Source organism: Emys orbicularis, chromosome 1 (assembly GCF_028017835.1).
Source record: "Emys orbicularis isolate rEmyOrb1 chromosome 1, rEmyOrb1.hap1, whole genome shotgun sequence".
In the NCBI taxonomy this organism is placed as follows: Eukaryota; Metazoa; Chordata; order Testudines; family Emydidae; genus Emys; species Emys orbicularis.
This window is the reverse complement of record NC_088683.1, coordinates 180,322,802-180,350,379: the sequence shown is the minus strand read 5'-3', so window position 1 is coordinate 180,350,379 and position 27,578 is coordinate 180,322,802. Positions and strand designations below refer to the sequence as shown.

At 45.8% G+C, this 27,578-nt stretch overlaps 1 protein-coding gene across 1 annotated transcript; it reads left to right on the top strand.

Moving 5' to 3' along the window:
- Positions 1-677: 677 nt before the first annotated feature.
- POGLUT1 (protein O-glucosyltransferase 1) lies at positions 678-20,252 on the top strand. Its single transcript, XM_065421121.1, has 11 exons — positions 678-771; positions 3,531-3,621; positions 4,701-4,844; positions 7,912-8,047; positions 9,737-9,858; positions 13,606-13,665; positions 15,352-15,451; positions 17,643-17,701; positions 18,422-18,589; positions 19,362-19,418; positions 20,044-20,252. Exons 1-11 carry the CDS (start codon positions 693-695, stop codon positions 20,198-20,200), a joined length of 1,173 nt encoding a protein of 390 aa, XP_065277193.1. The 5' UTR covers positions 678-692; the 3' UTR covers positions 20,201-20,252.
- Positions 20,253-27,578: the final 7,326 nt, after the last annotated feature.

The window sequence follows — 27,578 nt, the reverse complement described above, 5'->3', positions numbered from 1 at the left end:
AAAAAGGAAAAAAAAAAAGCCACGATCGCGATCTGCTCTACTGCTGCCACTTCAGTCTTCGGCGGCAATTCGGAGGCGGGTCCTTCGCTCTGAGAGGGAGCGAGGGACCCGCCGCCAAAGAGCCGGACGTGCCGCCCCTCTCCGTTGGCCGCCCCAAACACCTGCTTGCTGGGCTGGTGCTGGCCCTGGGCAAGGCAATTCCCACCCACCTCACAGGTGGCGTTCACATGCTCCCTGCACACACCCAAGCCAGCAGGGTTTATGAGGGGCTCCAGGGCTGCGACCCACACTGCAGTCACCCCTGGGCAGGGAGGGGCTGTGGTCTGGGTGAGCCCCTTGCCCAGGGCTGAGAGCGGGGGGAGGCTGGGGACGCACCAGAGCGGCACCCAAATCCCTCTGAGATTTAATGTGCAAACGTCCGGCACTACAACTCCCAGCAGGCAAAGCGAGATTGTCCCGGATGCGCAGCAGCGAGGTGCCGATGTGGAATTGACTAGCGCTGCCATGTTTGTGCGGGGCGCGCCGCCGCCTTCCCCGCTGCGGTGGCCATCTTTGTGCGGGGCGCTTTTCGCCCTCCGCTCCCCCGACTTCTTTTTTTCTTGAAGAAGCCGGCGGCCCGGTGGAAGGTGGAGGGGCCGGCTGGGGGCGCGCACGCGCAGTGAGTGGGCGGCGACTGTCCGCCGGGTTGCACAATGGGGCTGCTGGTGGCGTGGACGCTGCGGGTGGCTGCCTTGTCCCAGCTCGTCCTCAGCCCGGGGAGCAGCGCCGCAGGTGAGAGCTGCGATCGGGGCGGGGGTCCCTCCCAGCAGCACCAACTCCCCCCCCCCCGCACTGGGGAGCGGGGTATTTCCCGCCCCCAGACCCGTCCTGCTTTGCCCGCTGCCGCCTCTGGCTCTCAGTCGTTCTGCCCCAGCTGTGCTACGTGCTCCTCCTCTCCCGGATCGTGCCTTCCCCTGCCCAGGGCTCGGGCTTCTCCTCCGTTCCTTCTCCGCCCCGGGCCCCTGCATCTCTGCCCCCATCTCCTCCTGCAGGCGGGTCCCGTGTGGGCTCTTCTGCCCGCCTAGGTGCCGCTTTTGAGGCTGCCCCTTCCGTTTGCATCAGCCTCCTGCTGGTCACTGTGCAAGCTCCCTCCGCCTCCTCGCAGCCCTCCGTGACCCACCCACCCTGCTCAGATGCTCTCTGCGGCGTAGCGCCCCAGCCCTGCACTGCCGCCTGCCCCTAGAATGGGGAACGTACTTCTGGGGTAGGAAACGTGCTACTAGGGCTGTACACACTGGCCCCCGTGGGACAGGTCTTGCCAGTCCTGAGATGGGGGTGTGGTTGGGTGAGGATAGGTTGGTGTATGCGGTGCGTACAGCACAGGCAGGCAGAGGGCTGCGAGGGTCGGCCGTGTCCCAATGGTGCACTTAGCTAGATACATATTAGAACAGAGGTGCCCATGAGGCAGTGGAAGGGGTACTCCAGAGACAGCCTTGTTTCTGTACGCTCACTATTAGTCAGGCTTAGCATCCCTAGTTTTCCTGCACCTCTCATACCTGCCTGGGCTTTTTCAGAGATCTTATTAAGTACTTCCTGATCGTGTAAAATCACAATCTTGTTGCTCTAAACAAACTTGTCACTAAAGAAGAATTCAAACCAGGGTTTCTAGAAGCAGTTCTTTTGCTGGTGGAAAGAGGGGACTGGTTACCTCTGTTATTTAATTAGAATGTAAGGTCTTTGGGACAGGGACTGTCATTTACTGTGTTATGTATGGCACCCATCATGAATCTGTCTCTGGGTCTTTCTATAATACAAAAAAGTATTATGTATAGAGCCTCTGCACAGCACCAGAAGTCTCCCAAAATACTTTTGCAAACTATATATAAATCAATCACTTCACCCACTGCTGAAGGGCAGTCACCTAAGGTGGAATATGGCAGTTGTTCAGCAGCACACAACACTAAGGGAGAGTTTAGGACAGGAAGTACATGCTACTATATCCAAATGAAGCTACTCTCCACTCTGGGGTCTGATTTATTAGTATAAAGTAGTTTAACTTAAAGCCAGAGACTTCTCCAGGCTCAGCACTTCATGATGCCTCTCCTGGACTCCTATTTCCCTCTTAAGAGTTTTGCTGCTGTTCTTTATTGCAAGTAGCTCCAACCAGCTGGTATAAAGAGCTTCTTCTCTGACCCTGGGTTTACTCTGGATCCACCCACAGGAGCCTCCTTGTAGGTCTGTGTCTACTCTTTACCCTTGTATCAGGTCTTAGCTCCCCAGACTTTTCCAAGCAGGGTACCTCTGCCAGCCAACCCACTTTAGGCTTCTTTGAAAAGACCTACCCTGACTCCTGATCTCTCATTCCTGAGAAATCAGGATCCCTCTTGTATGAAGCCTCACCCCAGGCTACCATCCTGTGATGCCTGACCACATGACCCAACCACCAGCCAAATCCAAACTCATCACCTGGGAGGTGGAAAACTAGGCACAGGTCGGGATGAGCCTCACTCCCCTTAAAAGGCTAGCCCACCTAGTGACAGAGGTATTTTACAATTATAATAGGAGAGTAGCCCAGCTAGTGCAGAGTGCTGCTTCTTGAGATGGCTCTGTGCATATCTACCAGTTGCTTAGAAGTAGTACTGGTAACGTACAGCACCTACATCACACATGTCCCTTTATCTAGATGTTTGGTTGAGTAAGGACAATGCCTCGACAAGAATCCAAGATTTGGTCTCTGGTACCTAGGAGAGTAAGGGGCAGACGTTACTGAGCTTTCTCTCTGCCCCTCTCAGAAGCGGGGAAAAATCAAAGGAGAGCTGATTCACAGATTCCAAGGCCAGAAGGGACCATTGTGATCATCTAGTCTGACCTCCTATAAAGCACAGGCCATAGAACTTCCCCAAAATAATTCCTAGAGCAGATCTTTTAGAACAACATCCAATCTTGATTTAAAAATTGTCAGTGTTGGAGAATCCACCATGACCCTTGGTAAATTGTTCCAGTGGTTATTTTCTCTCACCCTTAAAAATTGATGTCTTATTTCCAGTCTGAATTTGTCTATCTTCAATTTCTAGCCATTGGATCATGTTATAACTAGGTAGCATGTGCAAGTAAAAATACTTTCCTTTAAACCACAGGTTCAAATCCAGCTCTCTCTAGAGGTGACCAGAGTCATTGCTACCTAATGCCTGTTCAGTGGCTTATGTGAATTGAGTCTGTTCTTTCAGTCTGGATTGAGGAATCCACATTAAAAGAACCACTGTCACCTCTGGCACCCCCTTGCTGACAGTTTCAATGGAGAAGTCATGAATTGAATAAACATGGACATTCAACTCCCTCTCACACCTAGAGGCAGCACCACCATGCAATGTGTTAGACACATGGATAAGAGTAGTACAGAAGTGGTCTGTGGTGTTCGACACACACCATTGCTGTCATCAGACCAGCTGGCTTTCATGGACTGGAAGACCCATTCATCTCCTGGTAGCTGCTGTGATAATATAATGGATGTACTATATATATTAAGTCTTTTTCTTCTTTCTTTCTTCCAGGTGCAAAATGGAAACATTTCATCGACCAGATTGACAGAGCAGTGGAGGGCTACAGACTATGTATAAGGGAGAATTGCAGCTGCTACCAAAGGTGAGGACATGTTTTCCTGGTTGCTTGAGGGGCCCTCTGGCACTAGAGAGAAAATACTCTTGCCATGCACTGATAGGTGGGTGTAACTGTAAAGTGGCTGAGAGCTAAGCTATCATACCTTCAACCAAGGAGGGAAAACTAGTATTAAAGGAAACACTATTGATGGCCTTCTAAAAAAATTAGTTGGTGGTTCTTGCTGTTTCCTAGAGGAGGGACGTCCACACACAAAAGCTACCCTCCTAATTGTTCTCCTTGTTAGCAGCATCAGCAGTAAAGCAGGTGACTAACTGGACCATAGTCTACTCTAAATGCTCCTTTTTCCCTCCTGCTGATGGCCCCTCTAGAGCAGGATTGCATCACTGGCTTCCTGTGCTTTAACAATCCTGTGGATAAGGGCTTTAGTCTCTGTCCATGTTTATCTGATACCTCTAAACAGCACCACGCTTTTAAATGAAGACAGTGGTGGGAAGAGAAGGAAGAAGCAAAATATGCAGCTGTGACGAACTGGTGCTGTTCTGACTGTGGTCTTTGAATGCTGACAGGGGAGTGTGGCTAGGATAGTCTGCATTGGGGGATGGGAGACTGACCAACGGAGAATACCTGAGCATGTAACATGAGAACCCAGGAAGGGGTTAGAGGCCAGGTGACACCTTTGCCCTGGAAACTGAACAAAGGCTGTGGGAGGGGTCGCTGAAGGCAGAGTTTCAGGAGCTGGCTGGGGAGCTGGCTGGGAGGCAGACGGGGCTCTGACCTCGCAAGGGGGCTGGGGCGCCCTGGGAGCCCAAGATGGACCTAACCGAGGGGGGTCCTGTTGTCTGTGCCTGCAAGACCTGTCTTGGACTGTATTCCTGTCGTCTAAATAAACCTTCTGCTTTACTGGCTGGCTGAGAGTCATGGTGAATCGCAGGAAGCCGGGGGTGCAGGGCCTTGTGTCCCCCCACACTCCGTGACAGCAGCCTGCACAGTGGAGTACTTGGAAGACAAGAAAGCCATCAGAGTAAAGTTAGGAAACATGAGAACTGGGAATGTAATATCTTCCCTAATGTGTCTAATGAAAGATGGTGTCTCTTCTTTTTCAGTGTTAGGGAGCAGGACTTGGCTCCCTTTCAAGGAGGCATCTCCAAGGAGCTGCTGTCCGATGTCGTTAGCCGGAAGCTTGGGACGCACTACCAGATCATCAAGAACAAGTTATACCGTGAGCATGACTGCATGTTCCCTGCTAGGTGAGAGCAATGTAGAAAATCTCATCCATTCCACAGGGTAATAAAAAATTACTCCAGAACCAGCCATGTGACCACTTACTGAGCAGAAGAGTGTTTGACAGGTCTCAATCCCACTGTGTGAGGGAAGATCCTGATGAAGCGTGCACTGGATTGAAATCTACGCACTGCAGTTAGTTGGACCAGGGGTTAGAAGAGGTTAGAGTCCCAGAGAAGGCTGGCTTAAATTTTTGTGGGGAGCAAGGTTGGCTGAAAGGGATAATTTTGATTGTTGCCTGGATCAAGGTTGGGTTGAGGGTCAGAGAGGGCTAGTGACTGTACCCAAGCTACCTTTATAGTGTGGGAAGATAATTTAGTGCTCTTTTGTTCAATGGAGTGAGAGGATCCAGAGGGAAGATTCTTATCCATTTTCCCTGCATTTACACCCTCTATCATAGTAACATTCCTTTAGTGGAAAGGGTTGGATGCAGATGCCTTCACGGTCCATCAGTGCTGCTCCTCAATTAACCAGGAGGGTTTACTGCAAAGCAGGGTGGGTGAAAATCTTGGTTAAAAAAATTCAGAAATATATTTTTTGTTTTAAATTATGATTTTTTTTAAAAATGGTCTTTTTATAATGCATTGCTGGTTTTTTACTTTCTTCCTATTTAATGGCCTTTAATCACTAAAACGGTTTTTTTTGTAATTGTTTCTTTAATTCATTTCTTAACTGTTAGTTGGATTTCAGATTTTACATGGTTATTTTTTTCTGCTAAGGAGGTTCCACGATTAAAATGCTCATCTGTGCTGAAAAAAACCCATGTGTAGGGCCTCAGTAACATTCTCACAACCTAAAAGTCAAGAAAGCTTGAAATGCTTTGACCAAACTATACTCCTTCATTAGGGGTTTACTATTTTGAAGTTACTGGGATGTGCTCTCCAAGTTGCTTAGGTGCTTTTGAAAATCCCACCAGTAGGTACATAAATCTGGGTACCAGCTCTATTTATTTTTGTAACTTTTCACTTGTGTGTATTAAAAAGTTCACAATAAGTTTGCTAAGACACCTCTACCCCAATATAACGCTGTCCTCGGGAGCCAAAAAATCTTACTGCGTTATAGGTCAAACCGCGTTATATCGAACTTGCTTTGATCCACCCGAGTGCGCAGCCCTGCCCCCCTGGAGCGCTGCTTTACTGCGTTATATCCGAATTCGTGTTATATCGGGTCGCGTTATATCGGGGTAGAGGTGTATATTGAAAGTATAAATAACTTTTCATTGGTAACATAGTGTCAAAATCTTTGTCACTTCAATACAAAATTGCTTCTAAGAGAAGTTTTTAATGGAAATACAGTTTTAGCTTCAGAGACTGCAAACTTCTATGCATGTGCTTAACTTCAGGCATCAGAGTAATGGAAGTCAGTGCGACTATTTGTGTGACTAAAGTTTCTAAAGTTCTGTGCCCAAGTTTTTGCAGGCTAAGAGCCTCCATTTTCAATATTTTGAGGTTTTTTCTATATAGCAATTTTGTAGAATTAAAATCCCCTAGCAGTAACAGCATTTTTAAAAACCCAGCATTTATTATCTAGTTCATTGTACATATTTATGTAAATTTGCAGTAGCACAAATTTTCAAATTAGTTTTACAGAATCTCAACCTGATTTAAATAGTTTGTTTTAAAAAAATAAAATGCATATGATTTAAATCAGTTAATTACATTGTCTTAATTGAAATCACTTCACCCTGCTACAAAGTGACCTGAGATGCTTGCTCCTGGCCCTTGCCAACCTAGAAAGCAACAGATGAGGGGTCCTTCCCTGCTTATGTGCTTAAGAGTAAAGGATTGACCTAGGAATTGAACTGCAGTGTCTTCTGCTAGTGCACAGCCCACTGACTGAATCTTCCCACTTGAGGAGAAATCACTTTAACAGAGTTATCTTGTTCTCTTCTGATCTGTTGCATTATGTTTGTGGCTTCCTCAGTCACTCATTAGATGAAGAACTCCTCTGCGATGGACGTGAATGCTAAATAAGGGCTATCCCATTAAATTTCCTATGGTTGGGTTAGGTCAGTCCTTGGATGGGAAATTCTAGTAAAAGCCCAGGTTCTTCAGCAAGTGGTATTGATAATTTGGTTGGTGCCATGCCACTTTTGAGTCACCAAAGACTAGAGCCAGCTCCAGCCTGGTGTCTCGCTTGAAATGGGCTCTTTCAAACGAGACATAAAACTAAGATTTTGACCACTTATCATCATAAACAATCCCAGGGCAGTTTTTTCTGCCAGAGTAGGAATGTTTACCCTGCATGATTATAATTACATTCAGCCACTCTAGATTCCCTAGGCAGTTTCATTTGGATGTGTTAGTCTTGATTTCCTGTCCTAGCAGCTGAGTAGTGGTGTGCGCTCTGAAACCGTTATTATGTTGCCTCCCTGAATTTCAACGGTGGGTGGAGTGATTGCTGTGTCTGTTGTCTACAGATGGTACACTTTGTTGAGTGCTTCTGGGGAGTTTGGATGAAAGATACTATGTAAATGTCTATTATTAAGGCCCTACTTAACTTGCGATATTGCGGAAATTGCGAATTCCGCAATATTAGGCTTCCACCGTAGTTTTGACAGTGGGAGCTACACCGTATGTGGGGCTGACAGCAGGAGCCCCTGCTCTCAGCCCCGGGTGGCTGACAGTGGAAAATCGCAGAAAAATAATATTACTTTTCTGCAATTTTCCATGGCTTGTCCACAACTCAGCCGCAATTTATTGACAATCATCCCGTGATTCAAGTCGGGCCTTATCTATAATACATATAGAAAAACCCACGCAGTAGGCAGTAGTACCACTTGACAGAAGAGTCTCAATGGTTCATGGAGAAGATGAAAGCATTAATTACCTCACTGTCTTTGTTTCTATCTAGCCCAAACCTGGCCATCTCATACTTCAGCGTTTGTGTCCTCCAGCTTCGTTCTCCCTTGTAGCTTTTCTTTTCCACCTTCTTCAGCTCTGCCCCTTCAGAAGAGTCTAGTGGGGGAAGCAAAGGCCTGGTGACACCAAGCCTTTTGCTCATGGCTTTTCGTTGTATGTCAATTCTCTGCAGATGTAATGGGGTCGAACATTTCATTCTGGAGATCATCGGCCGCCTCCCGGACATGGAGATGGTGATCAATGTGCGAGATTACCCCCAGGTCCCCAAGTGGATGAAGCCAGTCATCCCAGTATTCTCCTTCAGCAAGGTGAGAGTCCGCAGGCACCTTTGTGATAGTGGGGGACACTGTGACCTGCATTTCATCCTCTAGTTCACTGCAGTCACAAGAGTAAGAAGCTATAAATTCCTTTCCTAATGGGACACAGGAATTTTTAAGTGAGTGGGGGTTCTACCACAATGTAATTTCTTTTTCCAATGCCCAAAGACTCTGAGTCAAAATTACCCTTTTCTTTCAGATACAAAACCTGGAGTTGTTTGCTCTTCATATTTATAGACTTTCTCCTTCTAGCTCTCCAGTGCAAAGAATTAGAAATTTGTTGAAGGGAATGACCCCCTCACAAGCTCATGCTCCAGATAAGTGTCTCATCTGTCCAACAGTGGGGTGATGCATACCGCCACTGGTTTTAGTGCCATTCTCCCTGTGGTTCATTATCAGCTTTAGATCTTTGATAAAGTTATAGTTTGATTTTTAAGATCACTGTTAAGGGTGCGGGCTTGTGGCCTCACTAAAAACTCAGTTGACCATCATATAGTTGCTTTGAGTTAATTTGCATATTATAATCCTCTTGGTTGATAGTCCAGAAAAGTAATGGTAACTTTTTCTCATAGTTATGAGCTCAGACCAGTGAACTGTAGCCTCAGGATTACATCACAGCTGTGAAAAATTATGGAAGTTTATTGAAGTTCCTTCTTTATTTCAAGGGGAATGTGGCCAATGGAACCAGCTGCTCAGATACCAATTGGGGGTGTAGTACAAATGCCTCTACAGAGCCATTGGCAAGTGCTGATAGACCATTGGATGCTCAATTGCGATAAGGGCCATTTGGCCAGTGAAGTTAAGTGGCATCGCTTAAGGGATTATGTCCTTACGGTGACTTGTAGGATGATCCCTAGGAAGTCTGATGTGGATTAAAGAGAAGCCATGAGCAGCCTCGATGGCAAAGTGTTGCAGGAAATGGTCATAACAGTACCGCCTATTTTATGACCAATAATAACATTTGTAGCTATACATAATTCATATCTCTTTAAAAAGGTAATCAGAGCCATGCTTCAGGGTATTCACTGATCATGCTAGTGGTCAGGAAGAATATTTTTTCTCCGTGTAGAGCATTGCACAACTAATCTGGTGCATTATGGGTTTCTCTTCCCCTTCCTCTGTAGCATCTGGTATTAGCCATGGCCCGAGGCAGGATACTGGGTTTGACTGTCCAGCAAATCACATAGCACCTCTTTCCCCTTCACATACATACACACACAAAACCAGACTCTTTATTTGTTGGGCATGTGGCCTCTCAGTACTACAAGGACGGCACTGCTACGTTGTCAGAGAGGTGGGCGGTAAGTGAGGGCAACACACTGAGAAACAGAATCTAAGCTTGGTTCTGCTCCCCTGGATAAACCTGCAATCCATGCTCTGCATGTGTGAGGGCATTTGACTGAAACATTTCCCCCAAGTAAAATGTTACAGATTGTTGGAAACCAGAAGAAGGCCAGGCAAGTCACAAGAATGGCTTGTTTAACACCAGCTGGGCAGGAAGCTTATGTTCAGGCTAGTTACAAGGAATTGTCCCTATCATGTGTGCTGACTAAATACCTTTGTGTGTTTATTTTGTTTGTTTTTTAAACAAAACCCAGTTGCTCCTCTTCTTAACAGTGAGGGTGAAACTTGGTTAAATGCATGGCCACTCGTGTACCTGCTGATTTTCTTGTTTTTAAGACTTCTGAGTACCATGATATCATGTATCCTGCCTGGACGTTTTGGGAAGGGGGACCAGCTGTTTGGCCAATTTACCCGACAGGTCTTGGGCGCTGGGACTTAATGAGAGAGGACCTCCGAAGGTACGTTTCAGGAGAGAGGAGTTTTTTTCATAGACAAAAACCAGCTCAGCATAACTATGCAAGAGAACCTCCTAGCATTGATGCAACATGGCGACAATAACTTCTAAGCCTGTTAGGTCTATTTTCCTGAAGCCAAATCACCTTGTGCTCAGGGGGCTGTTTTTACACAGGAGAAGAGACAGGACTTCTCTAAGACAATAGCTCTCCACCTTTCCAGACTACTTTACCCTCTTCGGGAGTCTGATTTGTCTTGCGTACCACCAAGTTTCACCTCACTTAAAAACTACTTGCTTACAAATTATTTACTTTCTCATTTTTACCATATAATTATAAAATAAATCAATTGGAATATAAATAGTGTACTTAAATTTCAGTGTACAGTATATAGAGCAGTATAAACAAGTCATTGTCTGTATGAAATTTTAGTTTGCACTGACTTCGCTAGTGCTTTTTATGTAGCCTGTTGTAAAACTAGTAAAATATCTAGATGAGTTGCTGTACCCCCTGAAAGACCTCTGTGTACCCCCAGGGGTACACGTATTGCTAGTTGAGAACCACTGATCTAAGGGATTGTTTGAACTGCAATTAAAAACCCATGGCTGGCCTGTGCTAGCTGACTCGGGCTTGTGGGACACGGGCTGTAGGGCTGTTTAATTGCAGTATAGACATCCCTGCGAGGTTCCCAGTACTCGTGCTGCAGCCCGAGCCAGAATGTTTACACTGCAGTTAAACAGCCCCACAGCCCCAACCCCATGAGCCTGAGTCAGCTGGCATGGGCCAGCTGTGGGTGTCTGATTGTAGTGTAGACACACCCTAAGGCATACCCTAAGGTCTCCAAACTTTTTTGATCGTGCACTCCTATCAGTAAAAAAATTTTGAGCACGCACCCTCTGCCGCGCCGGTTCTACCATTTTTGCCAAAGCAAAAAAAAAAAAAAAAGCTGCTCAGACTCCCACCCGAACTGCCGAAGCAAAAAAAAACCAAACAAAAAAACCTCCTGCCACCCCCCCCCAAGGATCCTCTTGCGCACCCCATTTTGGAGACCACTGCCCTAGGGAACCAGAGTCACTGACTAGGAAGACAGGAGAAGTTTGTGAGAGGGTATTTTTCATTTGGCCATGATATTCTTTTGTCAGTCTAAGGGTTGGTCTCCCTCAGAGAGCAGCACTTAGGCCTGGTCTACACTACAGAGTTAGGTCAATGTAAGGCAGCTTACGTCGACCGAACTCTGTAAGCGTCCACACTAAAATGTCAGTCCCACCGATGTAACTCGCCCCCTACACCACCTTAACTGCACCTCTGTAAGAAGTGTTATGCTTAGGTCGATGTAGTTAGGTCGACACAGGGTCAGTGTAGACACTGCGTTGCTTGCATCAACTGTTGCTGCCTTTCAGAAGCCGTCCCACAATGCCCCACACTGGCAGTTAAATCGGTGCAAGCGCTCCTGGTGAGGACATGCACTGCTGACGCAAGGACCGTAGTGTGGACCTGCAAAAGTGATTTAATTACTGCAGCGGCTGTATGTCGACATAACCTAGGTCAACTTCATTTTGCAGTGTAGACTTGCCCTTAGGCTATGGGAAGGTGAGCAAATATAGGAATGCTGTGGGAAGCAAAGCATTTTGAAGCAAAGATCTGTTAGCAACAGACCCCAGGGTTAAATATTTTCCTCCTTGAATTCCTAAGGCAATAATTGAGGCCCAGAATACAGGTTTAAAAAAAACTGTGGAGGAGCATTAAAAAAAAATCATTATTTCATAGATTCTAGGGCTGGAAGGGACCTCGAGAGGTCATCGAGTCCAGTCCCCTGCCCTCATGGCAGGACCAAATACTGTCTAGACCATCCCTGATAGACATTTATCTAACCTACTCTTAAATATCTCCAGAGATGGAGATTCCACAACCTCCCTAGGCAGTTTATTCCAGCGTTTAACCACCCCGACAGTTAGGAACTTTTTCCTAATGTCCAACCTAAACCTCCCTTGCTACAGTTTAAGCCCATTGCTTCTTGTTTTATCCTTAGAGGCTAAGATGAACAAGTTTTCTCCCTCCTCCTTATGACACCCTTTTAGATACCTGGAAACTACTATCATGTCCCCTCTCAGTCTTCTCTTTGCCAAACTAAACAAACCCAATTATTTCAGCCTTCCTTCATAGGTCATGTTCTCTAGACCCTTAATCATTCTTGTTGCTCTTCTCTGGACCCTCTCCAATTTCTCTACATCTTTCTTGAAATGCAGTGCCCAGAACTGGACACAATATTCCAGCTGAGGCCTAACCAGCGCAGAGAAGAGCGGAAGAATGACTTCTCGTGTCTTGCTCACAACACACCTGTTAATGCATCCCAGAATCATGTTTGCTTTTTTTGCAACAGCATCACACTGTTGACTCATATTTAGCTTGTGGTCCACTATAACCCCTAGATCCCTTTCTGCCGTACTCCTTCCTAGACAGTCTCTTCCCATTCTGTATGTGTGAAACTGATTTTTTCTTCCTAAGTGGAGCACTTTGCATTTGTCTTTGTTAAACTTCATCCTGTTTACCTCAGACCATTTCTCCAATTTGTCCAGATCATTTTGAATTCTGACCCTGTCCTCCAAAGCAGTTGCAATCCCTTCCGGTTTGGTATCATCTGCAAACTTAATAAGCATACTTTCTATGCCAATATCTAAGTCGTTGATGAAGATATTGAACAGAGCCGGTCCTAAAACAGACCCCTGCGGAACCCCACTTGTTATACCTTTCCAGCAGGATTGGGAACCATTAATAACTACTCTCTGAGTACGGTTATCCAGCCAGTTATGCACCCACCTTATAGTAGCCCCATCTAAGTTGTATTTGCCTAGTTTATCGATAAGAATATCATGCGAGACCATATCAAATGCCTTACTCGAGCACAGAACTATGCCAGGCATCTAATGGCATGATTTTTTAAAAATAGCTCTCCACCTCAAAAAATGTACAATCAGATCCATGCAAGCAGATCCTCCCACCCATATGGACCTTCAGTGACTTCATTGGGGCTCCATGCATGTGCAAAGGTCTCCCTACACAGAGCTGACTGCAGGATTGGGACCTATGTTTTAGACAAGACATGAGTGAGAGCAACAAACATTGGGGAAGAAAGGACAAGGATTACAAAAACTAACCTTGTGGGATAACAATTCTGACATGCACGTGTTTTGGTGGCGGTGTGAACATACACATAAGACACACAAATAGTATATTTAAACTTTCTGTTTATTTTGTTTTTCTAATGGTTCAATGATTTGTTTAAATTTAAAATGAAGGTTGTTTGTGCAAACATTAGCCGGCAAAGTTAGGAACTTAACAGTGTTTTGCATGTATAAGAGAAGTAGAAAGTGAAAATGCCTAGAAACTACCCATTTGATTTGCATGACCTATGCTCAGTGAAATGCAAAAAAAGTAAAGCAGCAGCATAAGTAGTGAAATGTGAACTGGAGTTTTAAAATGATTTAAGTTTCAATCATTCACAGTGTTACTGATAACACAGGAAAGAGTTTGTTATCTTGACAGTGCCCCTATAACATCTTGACTAGAGAGCTACCATCTGTGGGAAAGGCCTATCTTGTTGGGCTTAGCTGAGATGCTTTTCTGCTCTAATGAAAGAATTGGTTCCCATCAAACCTCAAGAATAATGAAATGTGACTATACTGCAGAAACTGACGACACTTTTTCATGCTTGTGTTAAATTATTTATTCCCACATATTAAAAAATGTTTCCAGATCTGCAGAAAAATGGCCGTGGAAGAAAAAAATCTCCAAAGGATATTTTCGAGGATCCAGGTGAGTGCATTTTCCAACTCCCAGATATTCTGGCAATATAGGCTGCCAACAGGTGCCAGTTTAATTAAGACCAAAATAAGGCTGATGAAAATATGCACTAGCTTTTTATTTCTGGGGATCTTAAACTACTTGACACAACAGTTGCCATTTAAAAAGCAGTATGTGCAGTGGTATGGCATTTCCTGTGCTAAGTGTAGGCGATATTGCAAAGACCATGCCAAAGGGAAATACTGCTGCACAGCAAATAATGCTTTGTTCCACCCCTCACCCCACCACGTGGCCACTGCTATTTCTGTCCACTTCATGAGGAAAACTACCTGACAGAATTTGGTCCAATCGCTAGTTTCTGCTTCAATCAGCAAGAAAGCAGAATATGTTCAGCTTGAGGAGCAGCGGTGGAGCTGCATGGGGTTGCATTTAGGGGTACTGCAGCTGGAAGCGAGCCTTCCAGCCCGAATAAATAGACTTGCCGTAGCATGCTAAAAAATAGCAGTGGTGGACATTGTGGCACTAGTGGAGGCTTGGGCTAGCCACCCGAGCTCAGACCCACCCTGCTCCCTGGATCCAAGCTCAGGTGGCTAGTGTGAGCCTCAACCATTGCCACAGCATCCACACAGCTAGTTTTTAGTGTGCTGGCTCAAGCCCCGCTAGCCTGAATCTGTCGACCTGGGCTGGGAGGCTTGCTCCCAGCTGCAGCGCCTTACAGTGTCAGCCGTCTGGACTTGTGACATTTTCTCTCTCTAAGTCCTAACCAAAAGATGTAACCAAAAGATGTTTCTAAAAAGCAAATTGGGTCCACCACCTTGCACAACATCCTCTCGGCTCATGCGCTAAGCATTAGCAACTAATTTAGTGTAATAAGATATACAGATAACAATAGCAGTGGTGGGTGTGCTATGAAGAGTTCAGCTGTTTTAGTTCTTAATTAATAAAGGGTTTGAATAAGGACTCTTTGTTCTGTATTTCGCTTCCCTTGCAATGGGAACTACAGCTACTTCGATCTGCATCGGAAGGTTTGTCTGGTATCATCATAGCTCCGTTTTGGGCATCGCTATGCTTTATTTTGTAATTCTCTGCAGCAGTGACTCAGCAGGTGTCCTTACAGCAATTATACCTGGAAGGGGGGGGGGGAGTAAGGGAGGAGCAGACTATTTTTTTCCTATTGTTTATAGATTGTGCATTTAAGAAAACAGACTTGTGCGACTCTCAGTAGTGTGTTCAGGAGGCAAAGAGAATTAAGATTTCATTCAGGTCACACCCATGTTAATTTTTCTCCTAACAAAGGGCCTAATCCTAAAAGATGCTAAACATCTCTGAACTTCATAATTTAGATATAAATTGAGAGTAGTCCGCACCTCTCAGGATCAGGCACTAAGAGAATTGCTCTTTTGCTGGTTTGTTCTGAATAATGTTTAAAGAATATACCACTTAAAACTAAATGGGATAAGGGAATATCACTTAAAGTTATTCCATTTCCCCTGCCCCCTTTCCCCCAGCTATGTCCTCCTACAGATATTGTGAGCAGCATTTAGCAATATTGCCTTCAGGCCACACAAGAGCCAGTCTGATAGAGACCAGGAGGTATTTCTGTCTTGAATCCCATTGTTAGTTGGCTGTCATGCCGACATGCAGAACTGGAGACATGCAGAATGGCACTGACTGATTTGAATGTTGTTTCTCTTGCAGAACAAGTCCTGAGAGGGATCCCCTCATTGTTCTGTCTCGAGAGAACCCAGAACTCGTCGATGCTGAGTACACTAAAAACCAGGCCTGGAAATCTGAAAAAGTAACCACTAATGAGCCAACTGCATAAGTAACTTAGGAAGCAATAGTTTAAAAAGGGCAATTTCAAGTGCTTTATGTAAATGTTGCTTCTTAGGAGACTGGTGATAATATTGGTGGGGGAGGCTGTGTCACTAGTTAAGCCACTTCTAAGTCAGGCATTCAAATTATTGCCATCTGATGGCTGTATCTGTCTAATGTAGGTACGTGCATGCCTCCATCACTGCAGTCTCTGAGCATCTCAGAAGTATTTAAAAATAAGTAACAAGCCCTCCCCCTTCGCCCAGTCTGTAGGATAAATAACTTGAGGAGTTTTTTTTATTGTGTGTATGTGCGTGAGAGAGAAAGGAGGTTATTAAGAGAAAGTGGCATCAGAGAGAGGAGTTTTCCATGTAGATCTGAATGCAGCGAGAGCCAGGGTCATTTCAGGCGTGAGTCCCATAGTGTAACACAAGTCCTTTGGAGTTCTGTTTCCAGCACTTGCGAACCTCCCCCTGGTGGTCGATAGTTTCACTGTTGTGGGAGCTCAGAGGGAGAGAGGCCCTCACAGGTAGCTATGGTCAATCCAACAAAGGGCTTTGAATAGCAGGGAAAGGACTTTGGAGTAGGGTGACCAGATGTCCCGATTTTATAGGGACAGTCCTGATTTTTAGGTCTTTTTCTTATATAGGCTCCTATTACTCCTCCACCCCTGTCCCGATTTTTCACATTTGCTGTCTGGTCACCCTACTTTGGAGTGAGTTCTGCATACACTCCCTACTGAATATAGAGAGTGGCGCACTGGAGGGATGTGGTCAGGGTGATCTGTGATGCTACTGGTGTTTTATTCCAGTTAGAGCTTTCCCAGGGTGGGTGGCTTCAGTCCTAGAGTTGCAGTAACCAGACCAGGAGGTCATGAACTCATGGATTGCTATAGCCCAGTCTGTGTTTGATGGACTAGAGCACAATCTTCTTTTTATCTTTTGCCCCCCTGGTTATTTGAGCATCTAGTAGCCTTAATCTGTCCAAATGAACCCCAAAGCTAGAGACCGACTTAACAAACCGAGGGCAGATGCCCTCAATAGTGGGGGAAGCAAGTTCTTTGAAGTGCTTCCCTCTTCTACCAGCATTAGTCTCATTCTTCCCTTGGTTTGGCTTTAGCCAGCTGTCCTTTTTTCAGGTGCTGCTTTTGGCGAGGCATTGAGAAATCTGGGAGACTGTGCTGCTCATGTTTGATATAGAGTTGGGTGCTGTCATCTGGAAATGGCTGGCACTTCAGCCCAGGTTGTCTGACCTGCTCCCCCAAAGGCTTCATATATGTGCTGAACAATAGTGGGGAGGGGAGGGTAGAGCCCCATGGGACTCCACGCATGAGGGCTGTGGAGGAAATGTTGCCCATAACAACCATCTACGGTTCTGAGAAGAAAGATCTGACCCACTGAGGGCATTTTGCTCCTGCAGCTTCTAGGAAGCTGGACTGAGGTATTTCATTATCAGTGAGGAAAATTCTTGTCAGTTTGCAAAGACAATCACTTAGATTCAGACTGTGGTAGCAGAGCAGGCTCTTTAGGGGATGGAGGGCTGGGCATTCTCTGCTCGAGTTTAAGCCATTGTTGTTCACTGAGGTTTTGGACATGTGGGAGAAGCAACCAGAGACAGTAGCAAAGATTATTTTGGCCCCCGTGATTGAGGTGTGTGTATCTGCTGCCTGTCTGCTGAGGATGGGGGTCTGGGAGTCAGTGACCAACATGGCTTTTTGCTATCTGCGTCTGCTCAGGAGGTTGCAACCCTTCCTCTGTGATGGGGGAAGCTCTCACTGCGGCTGACTGTTAACTCTTCTGTGGACAAGTTGGAGGCTTTTTGACAGTTCCTGGACACTAACCAACAACACTTTCCCCCAGCACTATTAACTTAAAAGTTCCAGTGCACACAGAGATGAGGAAAATGAATTGCTAAAGCCCAACCCTCTTTATAGTCATTAAGTAAGAGATTTGTTCGTAGAATGTTTGTAACGTATGGAGAATATTTCTCAGGTAAAGATGAGAGAGGCCCCCAAAGATGCTAATGCAATTAGAAGCCAAACTGGTTTCCTATGACCAGGGAGACTTTTGAGACTTCAGCCTTATTTATGGTTTGTTGAAAAAGAAGCCTCACACAAAATGTAATCAGAAAATAAATTGAACTGAATTAATTTTTTAAGTCTCTTTTTCTTGAAGGACACTCTTGGGAAACCGCCTGCGAAGGAAATTCCTCTGGTCGATCACTGCAAATACAAGTGAGGTTTTGCTCAATAAATCTGTCCAGGAGCTGCTGAAATCTTGTCTGATTGTTAGTGTTGCTAGGCTTGTTTGTTTTAATGCATCATTTTCTTTTTAAGGCCCCAATCCTGCAACTGAATCCATGCAGGCAGTCAGATCTCTGCACCTATGTGGAGTCAATTGAAGGTTTGGGAGAGCTTAGTTTGGCCTCTTTAAATGTCAGTGTCAAGAGACTGCCAAGTCTGGAATGTAAAGGAGAACTGAAGGGTTCTGTGGAAACTAACTACAAAAGCCTCCCTTAAACCAAAATGTTTAAAATTAAGCGTGTCCTTTTTATTTCCCTACCAAACCCTGAGTTCAGGGTTCTCTACAGTTGTTTATATCGCTAATCTCCATGGCATAAGAAATGCAGTTCTTGGTCTGGTACAGGACTCAGTAATGCTATAAAATGTAAACAGGGAAATAAGGAACCTGAAATCTGACCATGGCAGGTGAAGTGTCTTTGTTCTCACTTTCTCACGAGTTCTTACATCAGAGGCAGGGGGGATGGAAAATGCAAACTTGTTAGCTAGAACCTAGTCTCTCCACGCACATTTTTCATTTGAGGTGAGGGCACTTAGTATTTCAGATTTTAAAAAGCAGCCAACGTTTCAAAAAAGTGATTTAAAAAAATCCTGAGTTAGTGGATGGGGAATGTCAATACAAAATCAAATTTCTCTTTGCTTCTCTTTTTACAGATACCTGTTTAATTTCCGGGGGGTAGCAGCCAGTTTCCGCTTCAAACACCTCTTCTTGTGTGGCTCATTAGTCTTTCACGTAGGGGAAGAGTGGCTGGAGTTCTTCTACCCACAGCTGAAGCCTTGGGTACATTACATCCCAGTCAAACCAGACCTCTCTGATGTCAGGTAGGAGACTACAGGTGATTTTCTGGAATGACTCAATGATCCCAAGTGTGTTATGCAGAGTATTTCATACAGTGGACTCTATGCTACCCATGCTACTCAACGTATGATCAGGCTTGGGTTATACTGACAAATACCTACGCTCTGCTCGTATTCAGTGCACCAAAGGTAGAAAGAACATCATGTGGCATTTGCTGATCCCTTAGACAGAGGGGATGTATATGTGTCATTCTCCTTTCTTTGTAAAAGAAACAAACAAAATTCTCAGTGCATATTAGTCATACTGGAAATAGTTTAGAGCCATAGACATGTAGAAGAAGAATATATTATTGGGCTCATTAGAGGCACACAATAAATGTTGACATTCTTCTAACATAAGTTCGATTATTGAGGGTATTTTTGATTATGCCTTACCTTTTTAGTAATAATATCTATTCTGAGATCTGGGCCAGGAGGATGTCTCCGAGGTTCAGCACACCTTGAACCAAAAGGTTAGAAGTGAAAATTGAGACTCAGAATTTCTGGCTTAGAGTAAAAAGGAGAGCAGTCATCTTAGCCGTTAATGGTTCCAAACGTTTGTTAGCTGCCAGAATTCAGATTTCCCCTTTGCCCTCCCCCCAAGACTGGTATGAAAGTTTGGTTATGAAAGTAGCAGCACCAATCACATGCTTGGCTTTAGGATCCCCAAGTCTAGTTCTGCCGCAACACACTAGCTGGGTGTGCGGTATTATGCACTGAGCCAATACTTAGTTGCAATTTTTCTTTTTCCTTTTAGGGAGCTGTTGCAGTTTGTGAAGGAAAATGATGATGTAGCACAAGAAATTTCAGAGAGGTAAATTGTGTATTCTTCCTGATTGTCAAACACCCATCCTCCAATACTCTTTGTACCATCCAGCATTCAAAAGAGATACCTGTCAAGGACAGCTTGGTGATAACAGCGCACAATCTTCAGCAGTGAAAGCAGGGAGAGTGGCGAGTGCAGGGTATTGATAACAGAACTCTTCATCTCTAGGCCTCTTGTTCAAATCTGATCCATGTCAATAGTCCCCCAAAGAGGTATCAGATACTGATAACTTTTGTTCACTGTACGAAATGAGTTAGCACCAGTGAACAAATGTCCATTTCACAAAAATGCTGCCACCACCACTGCCAATAAATGTCAAACAGGGCAATGTAGAGGAAGGTGGGGCAAAGGTAGGGGAAGCTTGCAGTGCCACTCCCTAGGCTGTACCTGTCTTGTGAATAATTAGTCATCAGAGCTGCTAGTGGTAATGAAAGGTGTCATATTAATATTAATAATAAACAGTATATAGCACTGTACATCCAAATTCTCATGTTTCCCCATTTAAAAAAAAATCTGGGAAAATTGATATTAAAATAGCTAAATCCAAGGATTTTTCATCTTACAGGAACAAAGTTTGACTTTGAGCTGTCACTTTATTTTTGTTTGCCTCCAGGGGGCACCAGTTCATCATGGACCACTTGCAGATGGAGGATGTCTCTTGTTACTGGGAGACTCTGCTGACTGAATACTCTAAAGCTCTGACTTACAAAGTTAAGAGGAGGAAAAACTATGATGAGATTGTCTCCAAACACTTGAAAACAGAACTTTAAAACCATTGTGATTCTCTTTCCAATTCAAGGCCTGGGACTGGTGGTCACTGAAAATCCAAAAACTGGTGTACCTTCTGTTACTCTTCTTCCCTCAGATTTATTCTCTCATACTCTAAAGCAGTGGTTCTCAACCAGGGTCCGCGGACTATGTCTAAAGTGTCCATGAAAGACTTAGACTGAAAACTGACTGAACAGACTTCAGCTACACCTCTACCCTGATATAACGCGACCCGATATAACATGAATTCGGATAAAACGCGGTAAAGCAGCGCTCCGGGGGGGAGCAGGGCTGCGCACTCCGGCGGATCAAAGCAAGTTTGATATAACGTGGTTTCACCTATAATGCAGTAAGATTTTTTTGGCTCCCGAGGACAGTGTTATATCGAGGTAGAGATGTATATATACAGACAATGTATTTCCAAAGGGGTCCACACCTCCATTCAAAATTTCCAAAGGGGTCTGCAAATGAAAAAAGGTTGAAAACCACTGCTGTAAAGCTACAGCAAGCAGCATTGTTGTTACTTCAAAACAGTTTGTGTACAATGAGACTGAATCATGTTAGCTAGACCCCAAACTCCTGGAGAACATATATAATCAATGATGCAGTTGACTCTAGTGCTTAGAGCAGGGAACTGGCAATCAAGATTCCCGGGTTTTGTTACCACCCCTATCTCTAACTCACTATGAGCCTGATTCAAAGTCCATTGCAGTAAGTGGGAGTCATCAGTGGCCTTTGGATCAGGCCCCAGGCTCTATGTGCCCTCAGGCTAGTCATTTAAACCCTCTGTGCCTCCCTCCATGTAGGTATACTCCTGTTTGGGGCAAATTGCCAACGTTATTGTGATTGTGTAATGGCAGTTTGGGTACAAGTGTTTCCTGTCAGCAGCCGTGGTTGGGATTTTAGGTTACCGTTATGGGTAGGTTAAGGTTGTTGTTTTTTTAAGTCTGTAAAGCACCCAGATGTTAACGCCATGTTGGACACTAAAAAGTACCTGAACAGCTAAACTTCCTACCTCACTGAGGGGTTTTGATGATGGATGAATGTTTTTAAAGTGCTCTCTGATCCTGAGATGAGAGGTGCAGTCATAATGCACAATGTTCTCTGCCTTTGCCACCCTAAGGTGTAAGCCTCCCATCCCTTGCATTTGCCCTAAATAATCTCAAGGCCTTGCATAAAGACCGCCTGTCTTTTGACCAAGGATAGCTGGATGGAGGTTTTAGTCTGTGCATTCCTTTGGACACTTTTACCTTATGTTTTAAAAATTGGGTGGTTCTTCGAGAGATGTTCCTGTGGTTGCTCCACTCCAGGTGTTGGTGCGTCGCTGCGCCTTCGCTCGGAGATTTTTACAACAGTACTCGTACCGGTCACGCACGCGCAGAGCCTGCCCCCTCCGCTCTGAATGTACCTTAATAGTATGTGTGCGCGACCGGTCTCCTCAGTTCCTTCTCTACCATCCCTGGCCTGAGACGGAGCTCAGCAGACTCGTTAGAGACTTTCTCTCCCTTTGTTCAAATTCCTTCCTGGTTAGTTAGTTTGTTACCAGTAGTACTTAGTTACCATTTTTCTATCTTTTCTCTCTCTCTCAAAATAAATAAATAATTTTTTTTCCCTTCGTTCCTGTCAGAGGCAGCCGCTTCCGACATGCCTGGCTCCCCAGGCTTTTAAGCGCTGCTCTACCTGCAATGATGCCATCCCTCTTTCGGATGGCCATTCAAAATGCATAAAATGTTTGGGGGAGTCCCACATCCCCCAAAAATGTGCCCACTGCAGCACCCCCCCACCTCAAAGGAAGATAAAAAAACTTCAAAGAACGGCACCTTCTCTCACCCGCAAAGGGAACTTCGTAGGAGAAGACTTCCCCGGGCAGGTCTACAGCCTCCCTCTTGGCTGAGCACTTTTGACGCTCTGGGCTCCTCTGGTGCCATGTGAAACCCGCCTGCGGCTGCGGCGGTAGCACAAAACTCCGGTGCCGAGGCTTCAGGCTTCCAGTTGCCTGCCTCTCTCATGGCACCGTTCGGCACCGCAAAGGAAGCGGTGCCGACACATGCTGACATGCCTGACTCCCCGCAGGCTATTCTTGCTCTCCCGGCACCGGCTGAGCTGACTGGCAGTGAAACAATGCTCAGGACACTGGTGCAGAGGAACTTTTCTTCACAGCAGATTCCTCTTGCACAGCCCTCACCTCACAGAGGAGCTCCAGCACCGCAATTTACACAGTCAAGGGACCGGCTGGTGTCACCTATCCTGCAGTCACCCCTACTTAATGCCTACTTCTCTCCAAATGCTCAGTCAGGGTCCGCACAACCTTCCTCCAGTGATGAGGAAGCTGGTCTGCAGGGGGAGTTTTCACCATATCAAATCTCCCATCCTCAGACCCCAATCAATAGAGGTCATAGAAAAATTACCTCGTCCTACTCTCAGGATCCTGCCCCGTGGTGCGTAAACTCCTGGATGGCACCACCTCTTCCCTTCCCACCACAGTGGCAATATTGGGCTCCATGGGCATCTTATCTTCGAGACCACACTCGCTATGCCACCACAGCCAGGCATGACACCTGCCCGGCACTGCCTTGACGAACCTGCCTCTGACGTAAGGCATCAGGCAGCACCGTCACAACTGCAGGATCGGTCATGACCTGCCTCAAATCCAGTAGACCCAGTTGTTATGCCTGATGAAGCCTTACTTTCTCCTCCCCCAACTTCTTCGGATGACTTCTCAAAATTTCAAGACCTTTTCAAAAGAGTTGCCAGTGAGTTAAGAATTAACTTGGAGGAGGTTCCTAAACAGCAGCATGAGTTAATGGACATCCTGCAGCCCTCTTCTTCTAGGATTGCATTACTGATCAATGCAGCCCTTTTGGAACCTGCTACGGCCATCTGACAGACTCTGCTGCAAGCCTACCTACCTGTAAACGAGCGGACTGCAAGTACTTCATCCCTTCCAAGGGCTCTGAATTCCTTTTCACTCATCCAGCGCCAGACTCGCTGGTAGTAGATGCAGTCAACCAAAAGACCAAACACCAGTTTCCCCGCTCCACCCCATCCGACAAGGACAGTAAGTGATTAGATCTGCTCAGACGTAAAGTATATACATCTTTTACGTTACAATTTCGCATTGCTAATTATACTGCCGTTCTGGCAAAATATGACCACAAAAATTACAACAAATTCATGGACTTTATTGATGACATTCCAGAAAAGAAACAATTATTCACGGCTCTAGTTTCCGAGGGACAAATCATCTCATGTACCACTCTTCAAGCGGCCCTCGATGCAACCAATACTGCAGCAAGATCCACTGCTACAGCAGTGATCATGTGCCGAGGTTCATGGCGCTCCTCCTCTTCCTTTCCTCGAGAGGTCCAGAATACCATTGAAGATCTTCCCTTTGATGGCGACAAACTCTTGCCTCCACAACGAATGATGTACTTCCATTCAATGAAGGACTCAAGGGCAACTCTCCAGTCCTTAGGAATTCAAACCCCTATAGCCATAAGGCGACAATATAGATATCAACCTTACCAGCGTCCATGCTACCCCGCATATACCCAGCACTTCCATAGATCACATGAGCAACAACAGCAACGCCAGAGACCCAGATACCAGCGTCGTCGTCCCAATTCCTCGGCAGCGTCTCAACCCCTTCCGACTAATAAGCAGATTTGAAGCCTTGGTCGAGGATTTAGAAAACAACATTCCCACTTCAGCACTTACACCCCATGTCCCTATTTTTGGACACTGCTTACAGCCATTCTCCCATCAATGGCAGAACATTACCACCGACAAGTGGGTTATAGAGGTCATCACAATTGGCTATTCCATCTCTTTCATATCCTTGCCTTCCACCCACCCACCCTCCCCGTCCCTCTTCAGGAACCCCTCTCACGAGCAACTGCTCCTCCAAGAAGTACAACATCTCCTTCTATTGGGAGCAGTGGAAGTCGTGCCCGAACAACACAGAGGAAAAGGGTTTTATTCCCATTATTTCTTAACAGAAAAGAAAACGGGGGATGGCGACCGATCCTCGACCTCAGGCGGCTCAACAAATTCATCAAAAAGCAAAAGTTCAGAATGGTTACCCTCACCACCATAATCCCAGCGCTGGAGCAGGGTGATTGGTTTTCAGCCCTCGACCTACAGGACGCCTATTTTCATGTTACTATACATCTGGCCCACAGACGTTTCCTTTGTTTTACCCTCGGCTCTACACATTTTCAATACAGGATGCTACCCTTCAGCCTATCCACCGCCCCCCATGTTTTTTCCAAGCTCCTAGCCGTAGTCACTGTCTACCTCAGGAAACAAGGGGTCATAATATTTCCTTACCTTGACGATTGTCTACTCAAAGCCTCAACGCTCGATGAAGCGCTTCGATTCACACAGCTCACCGTCGCTTTCTTCCTGTCCCTCGGCCTACAGATAAACAAAAACAAATCCACGTTGTCTTCTACCCAGCACCTGGAGTTCATAGGAGCATACCCCAACTCCCAGACGGGAATAGCATCTCTCCCACCCAATCGCTTCAACACCATAAAGCTATTGGCAACGAAACTTCGCAACAGTCACCGCTCGAGACTATCTACAACTATTAGGTCACATGGCCCAGTGCACTTTCGTGGTCCAAAATGCACAACTATATTTGAGGTGCTTCCTAGCTTGGTTGGCCATGGTTTACAGACCGAATGTACACACTCTAAACAAGCCTCTATCCATACCTTTCAGAGTCAGACTCTCTCCTATGGTGGACAGTTCCCTCCAACCTCTTCTTAGGAGTCCCCTTTCTCCAGGATGCTCCATCCCTCATAATGACTACAGATGCATCCCTCACAGGGTGGGGTGCACACATGTCCCACCACACAGCCCAGGGGCTATGGTCTTCAACCGAAACCTCCCTGCACATAAAAGTCCTAGAACTTCGAGCCATACGCAACGCCTGCCGTCACTTCCTCCCATTAATCCGCAACCAACATGTATGGATAATGACAGACAACATCTCTTGCATGTTCTGTGTAAACAGGCAGAGAGGCGCTCGCTCTCACTTGCTTTGCACAGAAGCTGTGAAGCTCTGGAATTGGTGCCTTGTGAACAACATCCGGATATCAGCCGCCTATCTTCCCGGAGCTATGAATACCACAGCGGACGAATTAAGCAGACCCTTTCCCTGGGATCACGAATGGGAGATAAATGAGATGATCATCTGCAACATATTCCACATTTGGGGCTACCCAACCATAGACCTTTTTGCAACTGCGAAAAACACTAAATGTCCCGAATTTTGCTCCAGAGTGGGACTGGGCAAACATTCCTTGAGTGATGTATTTATGGTCCCATGGCACCAGGACTTGCTCTATGCTTTTCCCCCCGATACCGGTTCTCCACAGAGTTCTGACAAAGATACGAACAGATCATGCCACGGTGATTCTGATTGCCCCGTCGTGGCCCAGACAACCGTGGTTTCTGTTCCACACCAGAATGTCAATTCGCCCACCAATTTCGTTGCCCCTCACTCCGAATCTCCTATCACAGCAACACGGACGATTTCTTCACCCCAACCTGTCCGTGCTTCACCTCAAAGCTTGGTTCCTACATGGTTCTCCCAAAACGAACTAGCATGCTCTGAGCAGGTTCAAAGAGTGCTCCTACATAGCAGAACACAATCTACTCGCATCACCTATCTACGAAAGTGGAAGCGATTCACACATGGTGTTCAACTAAACAACATCCTCCTACTTCTGCACCTCTTCCACTCGTACTTGACTATCTATTAGACCTTAAGCAATCTGGCTTTTCTTTCAGCTCCGTCAAAGTCCACTTAGCCGCTATTACAACTTTTCATGACAAGATCGACGATACCTCTGTTTTTGCTCATCCAATCACCAAGCGTTTTTTCAAAGGACTCCAATCCCTATACCCAGACATTAAACCTCCTACCCTTCCGTGGGACCTTCACTTAGTATTATCCTGCTTAACTCAACAACCATTCAAGCCCCTAGCCACTTGCTCCCTCTTACACCTCTCTATGAAAACAGCATTCTTAGCAGCAATCACCTCCGCCAGACGGGCAGGAGAAATAGCAGCTCTCATGGCATACCCACAGTATACACTATTTTTTAAGGATAAGATTACCCTTCGATTACACCCCAAATTTCTTCCAAAGGTGCATTCGTCATTCCACAGCAATGAGCCGATACACCTACCAACCTTCTTTCCTAAACCACATGCAAGCTTTTTTGAATCCACAATGCATACGTTAGATGTACGCAGGGCTTTGTCCTTCAATTTGGATAGAACCAAGCCCTTTAGGAACTCTTCTAGTCTCTTTGTGTCCATCGCGGAGCGTTCCAAAGGGACACCTATTTCTACCCAGAGACTTTCAAACCTGATTTTTGAGTGTATCCGACTGTGCTATCAGATAAAGAAAGTTATGCCTCCAGTCGGCATCAGAACTCACTCCATTAGATCTGTGACTACCTCCGTGGCTTTTCTATGCAAAGTTCCCCTGGTTGACATCTGTAAAGCGGCCGCTTGGTCTTCTGAACACACGTTTGTTAAGCACTATGCCCTTACTCAAGGCCCTCTCTCTGATACACGATTAGGCAGAGCTGTATTATCTACTGCATTCCTACCAAATCCGAAATCCCTACCTCCTTGAGGTACGCTGCTTTTAAGTCAGCTGGAGTGGAGCACCCACAAGAACATCTGAAGAAGAAGAAGAAGTTGTTGTTTGTTTGTTTGTTTGTTTGTTGTTACTCACCTGTGCAGTAACTGACGTTTTTCGAGATGCGTTGGGGTAGCCTCCGTTGTAGAGAAGGAACTGAGGAGACCGGTCGCGCATGCATACTATTAAGGTACACTCAGAGTGGGGGGGGGGGGCAGGCTCTGCGCATGCGTGACCGGTACGAGTACTGCTGTAAAAATCTCTGAGTGAAGGTGCAGGGACACACCAGCACCTGGAGTGGAGCACCCACAGGGACACTCATCTCGAGGAACGTCAGTTACTGCACAGGGTGAGTAACCTCCTCTGTCTTATCCATGTAAGCTGTGAACTGTCCGTCTCTATAAGCTGAGACTCTGTCTCCTTCTAGACCATGTACATGCTGTGCTAACAGAACCAGCTTGCATGATTCTCAGCACATTGGCTTTGAATATGCAAGGTTGGATGTCACCGGAGCACTTCTTTTTTGCAGCCCTTCAACATGGCTCCTTAGTTCTGTGGTGGGCTCACTGCAGAATGAAATAAAGTGCTAAGACTGTCTGAAAGCACAACAGTGTAAGCAACTGCTTGGGGTCTCACTCTTTTGAGGTTCTTGCATCTCATGTGAGTACCGCAACTCGGCTGGCCATGTGCTACCGAGATAACTGGTGGGGTGGGGAGTG